The sequence below is a fragment of the Chelonoidis abingdonii genome, chromosome 2 (assembly GCF_003597395.2).
Source record: "Chelonoidis abingdonii isolate Lonesome George chromosome 2, CheloAbing_2.0, whole genome shotgun sequence".
NCBI classification, from domain to species: Eukaryota; Metazoa; Chordata; order Testudines; family Testudinidae; genus Chelonoidis; species Chelonoidis abingdonii.
Window position 1 is genome coordinate 116,988,340 of NC_133770.1, and position 12,213 is coordinate 117,000,552.

At 40.1% G+C, this 12,213-nt stretch overlaps 1 protein-coding gene across 2 annotated transcripts in view; it reads right to left on the minus strand.

Annotated features, from left to right (window-relative positions):
- Window positions 1-12,213, minus strand: part of PTPN3 (protein tyrosine phosphatase non-receptor type 3) — a 220,112-nt gene that overhangs the window by 111,492 nt on the left and 96,407 nt on the right. For both annotated transcript variants that reach the window (XM_032764588.2, XM_075062630.1), the window contains one exon: window positions 11,966-12,142. In XM_032764588.2, coding sequence (XP_032620479.1) covers window positions 11,966-12,142 — 177 coding nt within the window. The remainder of the gene's footprint in view (window positions 1-11,965; window positions 12,143-12,213) is intronic.

Consider the following 12,213-nt stretch of genomic DNA (forward strand, 5'->3'; position numbering starts at 1 on the left):
TACAGAAGAAATCTGAAAACGGCCATATTGGGTCAGACCAATGGTCCATCTAACCCAGTATCCTGTCTTCTGACAGTGGCCAATGTCAGGTACTTTGGAGGGAATGAACAGAACAGAAAATTGAGTGATCTATCCCAACATCCACTCCACCTTCTGGAAAACAGAAGCTACGGACACTCAAGAGCATGGGGTTGCATCCCTGACCATCCTGGATAATAGCCATTAATGGACCTATCCTCAATGAACTTATCAAGTTCTTTTTAGGCCTTCACAACATTCTCTGGAAAGAAGTTCTGCAGGTTGACTGCATTGTGTGAAGAAGTACTTCCTTTTTGTTTGTTTTACACTGGCTGTCTATTAAACCAGCTGCTTATTTTTTAAGCACTGGGTTTGGCTAGGCAACAGATTTCTATCCATAAGGTAACAGCAGCTGGTGGAGGCACCCCTCTTTTGATCCACTCTCCCCTGCTGCAAAATCTCTGCTTGCTTTTTTTCCCTCTAGGGGAAGGATGACACAGATGATACAATTGTCATTTTGTACATAGTGGGTTGTTTGTTGCATGTCAGGTTCAGAGAGGTGCAAGTATTCCTAGCTACTGAGGAGGTGCAAGCACCTTTGGACTTCAAAAGAATTATGCTGGTGGTAAGACACAGGTGCCTTTAGACTCTGAAGCAATGGCACGGGCACAAGGTATAACTGGTATGTTTTCAGTTTTTCATATGATTACAACCTGGGACACTGGTCCTGGCTATATGAGTGAGGATTTTCCATCAAATGGAGATACCATTAATGATGACATATGTGTGGGTAGTGGGAGGAGAAGATTGGTGCTCCCAAACCCACAAAGATTAGGAACTGAGGTACCACCACCTTTACTGCGAATATTGCATCAGTCTGGCTTCACATGGAGACTTGGACAGATATGAGGCAATGAGGCAGTCATGTACCCTAGGCATGGCCTCAGTCAAGTCTGGGAATTAGACAGGCCTAATAGGCCCATGAAATATTACGGTTCTCTGAATTGAAGCATAAAAAAATGCAGCCTAATTTGAAAAACTCAGAACAATGAGTGTAGCACTAGGGGTTAACAGTGTGGAAGGAATTCCACTGTATTTTTCCTCCCCAATAAATGACTGGTGGTAGTTTTCATTTGTAGTACTGAAAGGGGAAATATTGTCCTCAGAGAGTAAGCTTTCCCAGTTCATGATACAACCTATCAGGATTGCAGATGGTCAAGACGGGTTGGTGCCAGGTAGCCTGTTTGTATTACGCATGCAGCTTTTTATTAAACCAGTTTTTCCTACAGAGATAATATTTTGGGATTCTAATGTATCCTATTAGAAGCGTGATTTATCAGATTCTCATCTTGAAAGAACCTCACACTCTGCACACCTTTGCAGTCTTGAACTCCTGAAGAAAAGATGCACTTAAATAAAAAATAAATAAAGTAAATAAATAATGACATTTCTGAGGATTCTGGTGGAAGCTGTCTTGCCAAAAAATGACAATTTGTGAAATCCATTTCTCAAACTGTCATTTTTTGGCAAGACAGCTGCCACCAGAATCCTCAGAAATGTTATTTTTACATGGGAATTTCACTGAAGAGAAAGTAAATAAACTCAATCCTGTTTAAATACTAGTTTCATTTATTATTTTCTAGGCAGTTGATTCTAATTTTTTGCATATTTAGATTGAGTGGGTGAGCCACAATAGTTAGAACTTTACTTTTAATGTCTTAAACATGAAGATTCAGGCCACCAAAGCTAAAATTACACCCTTAGTACTAATCTGTTCCTGCTCTTATTTTTCTCTATTATTTAAATTAAAAAAAAAATCTGACGTTCCATTACCAAAAAATCAGAGTTATTTCCATGAATATGTACTGAGGTATTGTTCCATAATAATGTAATAATTACATATTAGATTACATCAGTATCTCACAGATTTCATTAATAAAAGTGAATAAGAAGTTTCTAAATATTTACATGGAATTTGTTTTAAGAAAATAATTTTCTAGTATCAGGTTAGCAGAATTCCTGGGTAGTGTGAGGAAAGCGATATTACGATTAAAGAAAATATTGAAACGTGGACATGTAGCTGACTCTTACTTTGGAAATATATTTTAGGGCATTCATCTTTCCTGCCTTTGCTGAGATTGTGATCGGCATGAAATGTCATCCCTTAAAAGAAGGGAGCTAAATTCACACCATACTAGTTCAGTATTTGTCAGACAGACGAGACACAATTTGCCCCACCCACTCTCAGCGTGGTATAAACCACCTCATTTTTCTACATGGGTTACTAATTTCAGGTCAAATTAAGATTATTTAACTTTAAACTAATCATTTCACTTTTAATTGGGTTAGAAGAAATATCCTGCTAATATGCTTTATTTCAGTTTCACTGTATCCATTTGAAAGGATATTGCATCAATATGAATAAGTTCAGATGCAAACTTTAAGGATGCAAAAAAGTGAAAGTTCTATCAAAAAGCTAGTGTTTTTGCTCTCTTCAGACATCTATGGGACAAGAGAAGAGGAAATATTCTAGGGAGACTGGAAGATTTCAGTGGAAGACCCTTTTTGAACAAAGTCCAAACTAGGTGAAAGTCAATTTTATTTAAAAGCTATTCATAAAAACAAAATTTACTAAACAATTTATAAGTTCTTTTGTATTCTTTAAATGTGTTCTAAAATATTGTACAAACCTCCTCAAGATCATTGGGATGAAGCAGAAGAGAGGTTCAGGAGAATTTCCACTTCCACGTGTTTATGCCTGAGGGGCTCTAGCCTGAACACATGCAAGCCTTTCTTTTCCTTGAAGAAAAATCTTCATTTATAAAATCTTAACGCTGGAGTAGAGTAATTTTTTTTTCTCACACACAAAATGGGTAACCCAAATAATATTTTACATGTGTTCTAGTCCAAGAAAGAATTGCTATCTGCAACACAGCTTCTAGGCTACTTGCATTTCTCTCTCTCCCCCTCTATATAAATGTACAAATTAATGCCTCATACACCTCAGATACAATTTGAAAGCACAAAACACTTCATTGAAATCATCAACTTTATATTTCAGAGAAAATACAGTTCTATAAAAATCAAACAATGAATAATACTTTCAGCCTTCACCCCCAATACTAACTCTTTTAGAAATATAACTGATCTCTTCCACATAAAACATTTTGCACAGATACTGGTATGATGGTATCCACCTATTCTGAATTTCATGCAGAGAAGTTGGAAACCATCATATTACAGAAAATACGGGCTATTTTGTATCTAATTAAATCAAGGCATTAAGTATTTCTAAATCAACTGTATCACATTTGAGAAAAAAAAGTCAAATGGAACAGATTTCCTTAAACCATTAAACACAGCAAGAGGGAAAACGAATTATGAAGAAAATAATAAGGCTTGGAACCATTCTGAGCTCATGCACTTGCAATCAGAAGTAAGTTCATAAAAATCTAATATTCATCATTAAGATCCCAAAGAGCCACTCTGTGGTAAAGAAGAAACTAGGCTGTGTGTTTTGGCTTTACCTACCTTTGCTTCAGAGAAGCACAACTATCTTGGCACTTTACACACTCAGTGGAGCTGGAGCTCAACTGCTTTGAAGATGAAGACTGAGACTTTATCCAGGCACTCATAACCAACTGGGAGCAAGCGGAGGAATTTATGGACCTGGTACGTTCACAACAGACTAGGACATGGAGGAGACAGGTAGCCACATTTTGTATTAGTTGGAGTCTGCACATTGTCTTCACAAAAGCGATGCATCTGACGAAATGGGTATTCATCCATGAAAGCTTATGCTCCAATACATCTGTTAGGTCTTTAAGGTGTCACAGGACTCTCTGCTGCTTTTTACAGATCCAGACTAACACAGCTACCCCTCTGATAACTGTCTTCACATTCAGCTTTAGTTACAGTGAAGTACACTAATCCACTCTGCAGATAACAAGTCTGTGGCTGGGTTCTTGTCTTAGGCCTGGTGGTGGTGGTGGGGTTTCGAAGTAAGATACATAACTTCAGCTTCATAGCTGAAGTCAAAGTATCTTAGTTCAACTTACCTGGCCATCCTCACGGAGGCAAGTCAACCACCGCAGCTCCCCTGTCGACTCTGCTTACTCCTCCTGCTGAGGTGGAGTACAGGTATCGATTTGGGGATCAATTTATCACGTCTAGATGAGACACAATAAATCGATTCCCGATACATTGAACACTACCCACTGATCCAGTGGGTAGTATAGATGTACCATGAGAGGAAGGGGAACATTTTTTCTGGGAAGCTAGAATTGAAAGGCACTTTCAAGACACTGAGGCCACCTGATCACCCAGGTTTAGTGAGGAGACACACAGGACTCTGAAGCTTTCCACTATTTTGAAAAATGGGGCTGTATCCCCTCAATGGAAGGTGGGAACAGTGCCTAGTCTAGATCTTAAAAGCTTTTGCCCCTTCAAGCCATTACTACTTTGGTTTTGCCTGGGTTCAGCTTGAGCAAGTTGCTCTTTGTCCTCACAGACATTCTGGCATCTTAGCAGTGGTTGCAGCAGTTGTGAATGTAGTTGAGTGTCATCTGCATATTGTTGGCAGCTGTTCCCAGGGCATCTCACTCTCTCCCTCACTGTATATACTGAAGGGAAGGGAGGATAGCATGGATCCCTGTGGGAGAGCAGCAGCAGTTAAATCCATGACTACTCTCAGAATTCTCCTGTTGAGAAACAACTGAAGCCACTTTTAGTACTATGCCATCTATTCCTTCTATGTCAGTACATAGCAGACCACAAGATACTATTAACCTATGTCAAAATTTTCAGATAGGTCCAGTAGCATGAGCATGGAAATCTTGTTTGTGTCTATGGTCATAAAAAGGGTAGCCTTTTAGTACCACTAGAGCTATTTTGTGTGCTGTGCCTAGTCTTAACCCTAATTGAAAAGCATCCAGGATGTCTGCTGATGTCACATATTGCTGGAGCTTGGTGGTTACCACTTTCTCAATTATTTTGCCAAGGAATGGAAAGTTTGAGATGGGATGGTAGTTGAAGAGGTCATCAGATCAAATGGTTGAAGACTGGGTGGACTACTGTGTTTTCAAAGGAGTTTGCCACGCATGTTTCTCTGCAGAAGGCATTAACAATTTCCATTAGCAGTGGGCATAGCTGTTCTTCACTGGCTCGCTCTCACATGGAGGGGGGCATAGATACATTTCACATGTTATGGCTCTGATATTTTTCAGAGGCTCTTGTGCTTTGGCCAGCATGATGGAGTGGATGATGTGATCTGGTCAGGAACAGAATTTTACAGAACAACTGTTCCCTTCTTAAGCAACATAGAACATAACCCAATAATATCTCTAACACATACATTTTTAGTTCAAACTGTTTTCTTTTAACAGCTAATAAAGTCTTTTTACTTAGTGGTAATGAGGACATCACTTATCTTAATAATAATAAAGCACTGCAAGCCAATCTAGTTTATGTTGCAACATAGTTTCCATTCTAAGTTTAAATTCCCCCAGCACTACCCTCTCAAAATAACTCCCACAAACTCCTAAACAGCCGAGTCATACTGGTTTCACAAGTTGTAGGCTAGTGGTCTGGGACTAATGTAGAACTTTTTTTTCAGAAGTTTAAGCAGGGAAGTGATCAAATACATGGTGAAAGGAGAAATGTGTCAGATGAATGAGCACACTGCATGTCAAATGCTGCACTATAATTCCAATGAATAAGCCAGTTCATACCAATTTAGACACACATAACAGCTATATACAGAGAGAGAGAAATTAAGGAGTGCATAACAGAAGTAGAAATACATTTAATGAAGGATGAAGCATACTCAAATAAGCAGTTGATGCGAGTTCCTTGGTTCAAGTTATAACTAAACTGGTGCAAACGTCCTACTTAATTCACAGTTTGCAAAAAGCGAGCAGCAGAACTTTAACTCAGTGACTGGAACACAGAGTGTAAAGTTTAGGCAAAGTGAAGAATCCAACAATGAAAAGACGTCATCATCTGCCAGAGTTTGATAGCAATGGTCCCTCTCTTTCCACATCAACAAATGTTTCCATATTAAAACCCCCCATTATCATGGCTTGCATCAATTGGCACACGTTTTGGCAGCCTCAGAAGAAAAGTTGAGGACTGAATGGAACACAGAGCCCTCTACTCCCTCATTTCTAATGATGGCTTCTCTAGATCAGGATGAGATACACGCTGGCAGTGTATAAGTAAAAGGAAGTCAGTACTCTCTCTTCTCCTTTCTAAATGCTCAAGGGAGAAATAAAAGACAGGGGATTTCAAAACTGCTACTTTGTAACCTTTAAATGATACCATCTTAACTTTATAAAAAACAGCAATGCTCAAATGGATTAGTCAGTTCGTTATGGTGTGACAAAGGGTTTTATGATTGTATATTTAAATGAGTCAAAGGTGCTAAGGGCTTTATCTACATGCTCTAATTTTTTGCTAAATTATAAATGAAAATACAGAAAAATTAAAAATGTTCTTGTAATATCAATTAAACTGAGTATTTTATCACTTTCATCATTTAAAATGAGGCACTTAAAGGCAGAATAGTAACTAGTGGAAGTGTGTTGTGTTTGATTAACTCTGCTTTACATCTTTCAATGTTTCTTTTGCAAATAAAGTTTTTTTTAAATAAATAGATGAAGAGTTCAGATTATACAATAAAAATGAATGAGTGATGCTTGTTAAGCTAATAATGGCTATTAGTTAGCAACTTTAAACTGGTATTTGGAAGACTCTCTCAGGAAAAATGGACCAGCTACAATCAATATGCCATCCCTCTATGTAATTTGTATAGGGTCAAATAAAATACTTGAGAAAATATCAGTTCAGTATCTTCACTTTAGTTGCTGAAACAATTTGTTGGAAACAAGGGCTGTCATTTTATATATTCTTAATTTAATACATTTATTTTTTAAATTTAATATTTATGTTTAATATATTCTTCATCAGATTTATTTCCCCACCCCCATCAACCTCAATCATCAAGAATCTTGTCATTTTTCAGATTGAAATTTCAAATAATTTACCAGACTTGGTAATGAACATCTATCGAAAAAATGGCTATTTTTACACCTCAATCTGAAAATTCTCACAAGACTATCTGTTTCAATATTATCAGAACATATTACCTGTCAATTCATCTTCACGTGTGAAAGCATGGAGAGTACTTTTTCTCTCTCTTTTCTTTCTGTTGTTACAAAGGGATCAAAATAAACCTTACCCTGAAGAGGTCCGCCACAATAAGCCACACACCAGCAGACCAAAGATTAGAAATGGAGCAAAACGAAAGACTTAGCTGACACCCTAACACTATGAACTTTAAAACTCATAACCATTAAGAGGGCAATTTGTTTGCTCACACACATGCACACAATATCTGCCATTTAATACCAAAATATACACAGAAGCATCAAGAGAGTAGGTTTCAAAACAGTTCTATATAAACGTAATTAATTATTTGTATTAGTTATAACATTTTTATTTAAACAAACAGAACTGGCACTCAAATTTTCAAGGAGATCTAACTACATGGTAATTTAAAAGGACAGTAACAGGTTTGTTTTGAATTAGAGAGAAAATATCGGGCAAAAGTCAAATTTTCAAATTAAGTACGGTTGCCAAATTCTACTTGCAGAAAACCGAACACCCTTGCCCTTCCCCTCCTTCGAGGCCCCACCTCTTCTCTAAGGCCCTGCCTCTGCTCATTCCATTCCCTCTCCCTCTGTCGCTTGCTCTCCCCATCTCAATCAGTTGCTCATTTTCACCAGGCTGGCTCAAAGGGTTGGGGTGCAGGGTGGGGCTAGAAATGAGGAGTGGGGCTCCAGGCTGAGGCAGTGGATTGGGATGAGGGAGGGTGTGAGGGCTCTGGCTGTGGTGGGGCTAGGAATAAAGGGTTTGAGATGCAGGAGGGGGCTCCAGGCTGAGGCAGGGGGTTAGGGTGTTGGAAGGAGTACGAGCTCTGGACTAGGGGTGTGGGCTCCAAGCTGGGACAGGGGGTTGGAGGGCTGAGGATGAGGGATTTGGGGTGCAGGAGGGGGCTATGGGCTGAGGCAGAGGGTTGGGGTGTGTGTGGGTGGGTGAGGGCTCCGGGATGGGGCTGGGGATGAGGAATTTTGGGTGTACGAGGGTGCTCTGGGCTGGGACCAAAGGGTTCAGAGGGTGGGGGATGGATCAGGGCAGGGGGTTGGGGCCTAGGGAAGGTGAGGGCTCCAGGGATGACGGGTTTAGGGTGCAGGAGGGGGCTCTGTGCTGGGATCAAGGGGTTCGGAGGGTGGGGTATGGATCAGAGCTGGGGCAAGGCTGGGTATGAGGAGTTTCGGGCACAGTATGGGGCTCCAGGCTGGAATCAAGGGGTTCGGGGGCAGGAGGAGGATCAAGGCTGGGACAGGGGGTTGGGGGTCAGGAGTACAGGCTCTGGGCGGAGCTTATCTCAAGCAGCGGCATGTCCCTCCCCCCGGCTCCTATGTGGAGGTGTGGCCAGGCAGCTCTGTGCACTGCCCCATCCGCAGGCGCAGCCTCCGTATCTTCCATTGACTGTGGTTCCTGGCCACTGGGAGCTGCGGAACCGGTGCTGGGAAAGGGGCAGTGTGCAGAGACCCCTGGCTGTCCCTATGTGTAGGAGCCAGAGGGGGGACATGCCATTGCTTCTGAGAGCTGTGTAGAGCCTGCGTTAGCCCCTCTGCACCACCAGCCAGACTTTTAATTGCCTGGTGAGTGGTGCTGACCAGTGCCGCCAGGGTCCCTTTTCAACTGGGCGTTCTGGTCGAAATCCGGACACTTGGCAACCCTAAATCAGGGTTTATTTTATAAATCAGCTAAATTTATTTTCTATATTATATGAAACTCAAACTATAAGATGAATTTCCTCCAAACCTTACAGAAACATTCTATGTTGCTTTCAGAGAAAATCTGGCAATGTTCAGACCAAAACTATGTTCAAAGTTGTTATTTTTTTGTATTTCTAGATGGGGAAAGAGATAGCACGAAAGGATCTTCCTCTTCCCTATGTTCAGCAGCCTCAAACTTTCCCTAATTTTGCCAGAGGTTTGATACCTTTGTGTGTGTGGGGGAGCAGGTGGTGGGGGGAGAGGCTGGGATGTCAGAGTTTATGGGAGGGTAGTGAGCTACAATAAACTGGTTACAATCTTAATTATGGAGAAATAGGATCCTTATAGTTACTATACTATCCACCTCAAATGTTAACAGACGGGAAAAAAAATCCATGACCATTCATTTCACAAAAGCTATCAGACATATTCATTCTCTGTATTAATAGCTCATTGTTTTCACTCCTATGTACACATGGTATAATTCTGTTCAAATCGAAGAATCTGCACTCTCAGTTGGACCTCCTGGGACCATAGTTTAAATATATCTGTACGACACCCAGGAAATGCTGGAGATGTGTATAAACTTATACACATCTGATTTTGTGAACTAATGGTGATGTTCTTACCCTGCATGTTTATCAGAATCAAAACAAAATTGCTAGGATACAACCTCAATTTGGTGTTCTGCTCCATTCATCAGTAAAAGTCATATTTAAAAAAAAACTGTGGTATTCTCAGTGAAACTTGCAACTCTGTTCTCAGTGTGTGAGAAATACCACAAAAATAAATTGTTCTCATAGCATTTATCAAGACAACCAGCCAGTACAAAAGAAGTAAACAGAAAGGAAAGAGACAATACTGGAGTAAAAAAAGTAAAATGAGCAGACAAAAACAGCAACAGGCAAAACGGAGAAGAGACTTATCAAGACATAACCCATCCTGCTGGCCACTGTATGCTTCTGTCAGAGAGCAGCTACTTCCCACCATGTATTAATCTACTGTCAGTCTTCTGCTGCACTTGCCCAGTTCTCCTCCATCACTTCTCCTTCCACTCTCCATCTTCCCTCTGTCAGCTCAGGTACTGCCACCTCTGCTCCCATTAACTATCTTATCCCTTCTCCATAATCCCTTTTACTCAGTTGCTAATCACTTCCCAACCTCTACAATTAAAAAAGGCCAAAAACCAATTACTGTTGTGATGTGCAGTGGACAGAAAGCATAACTTTAAAGTCAGTGTATCTTTATTTGAAGACATGCAATTAATATTAGTAGCATGACCACACCTGCATATTAACGTAAAAACAAAAATCAAAAGACACTAGATATATATTGCTCAGGTTAAAATCATGATTTCATATGAAAATTTCCTGAATTACTAAATGTTCTCAGAAACTCTTTTTAAAGGAACTTAGATATGAAAGACTGCTGAAAGGGCATAATTTGTCTGTCACTTCTTTTTTACACTTTTACTGTGGGAGGACAAGGCTTCCTATTTATGATTATTTACACAAAAAAAGTGATATTGCATATTTGTATGTACTATGATGCTTATTGCATGCACAGCCAATATTCAACTTAATTTGCTGGTATTCAGTCCCACTTTTGTGAGTGAGATTGGCAAGCAGGCAGTGTTCTTAGTCAAATGTATATGGTCATATATTCTAAGCAAGTAACATCTTAAATTTTGTGTTTTTTCCTATTTTACAGGTAATCATTTTTGTGATCTTATGGTAAAAATTCTGCCATCTTCAAAAAGAGAGACAGCATATGTAAATCCCAGGGTTTATAACTAGAACTACCTGATTTGGCTGACTTAAAGAAAACCTGTATATGATAATTACAGTGATATGTGTTTTTTAACACCTTCTATTAAGAGAATCTCAAAGTATACGGTGAACACCCAACATGACTCAAGAGATATATAAATTAAGATGTGCAGACCTTTACTATCATATTGCCAAGTTATGAGGGAGAATACTGGTGTCATTTTCCTGAATGGGGCTCAGTTTTGAAAACTGTGGGAAACAGGGCACTAAGAACAGCAAAAGCACTGCATGTCCACTTTGGTTCCAGTCTAAATTTTATCTGTGAACCTGTAGGGACAGGGGGAAGGGCAGTCAAACCTAATAGTTAGAGTCAGGAACTAAAATCAGAGTCAAGCCGAGAGCCAGAGCCAGTACCAGAAGCCAAGCTAGAGGTTGAATCTGGAGTCAGCATCAGAGTACAGTGTAGAAGCAGGGATTGGGGGTCAGGCAGGAAAGCAAGTACCAGGACAAGACAGGGCGGGTCTGGGATTAGGAGGGCAGGAACAGACAGACAGGGCTCAGGAATCAGGCAAGTTAGCAGGATCCATAGCAGCAGCCAGTTAGAGATTCATTTAATTATTTAGACAACTTCCTGTGCCTCTTTCTGGTTTAAGTACTGTGTCACAGCCAATGGGTCGGACTGGACATCTCCCCCAATCAGGAGCTTCATGAGTAGAATTTGTGAGGTAGAGCTTCACAAGCCCTCTTCTCTTCTGGTTCAGGCGAACTGCTGGGTGGTGGCCACAGGCTCAGCACTGCCTGGGAAATCTGTGGGCCTGGGTTTGAGGTCAACAATCACTCACAAAACCTGACAAGGGTTAGGCTCAAACTTTGTTGGCAAAGAAAATCTTGCCCTGTGTTTTAAAACCGAGAATATACTGCATTTAAGATTGGAAGCCTCAATGCTCCAAGTGACATGGCGCATATGATCAGGAGTAATCCTGCTCACCAGAAGCCATCTTACTTAGCATCACAGAGAAAGAAACTGCATTTCAAGTTAGAAAATGTATTTTTATAGATCTTTTGTCTGGCCAGTGCCTAAGGCAGGCAATGACTGGTAAGTTTATTATCTTCTCCAATTTTCCAAGTTACTGAGAACACTCATTTTAGCTATATTTTGAAATACCTGTTGCTTTGTATATGAAATATTATGGTGTCCCCATTTTTTGCATAATCTTTAATTCTGAGAGACTTAAATACAAAATTAGTTTAATTCAGTGTAATATTGTTGCTCTATTAAAGATGTGTAAGATCTGAAGTCAAAACAATTGACTTGCTGTTTACAGAGATCCTTACCTCCTCCGTGGACTGCGGTTCTGGGAGAACTCTGAATCACTGTCCTTTGATGTTGGAGAACCCTTATACGTATAAAAAACATCCTCTGTTTCTGTAATATAGGCAATCTCATTTGTAAGGTTGTCCACAGATGAGTGTCGTGGTTTACGAATCTCATGACGTAGTCTAGGACTCCTCCTTACAGGAAACACATGAACACAAGTTGGTTGAGACAGAATCCTTCGTAAAGCTCTTTCAAAAGTGACTAA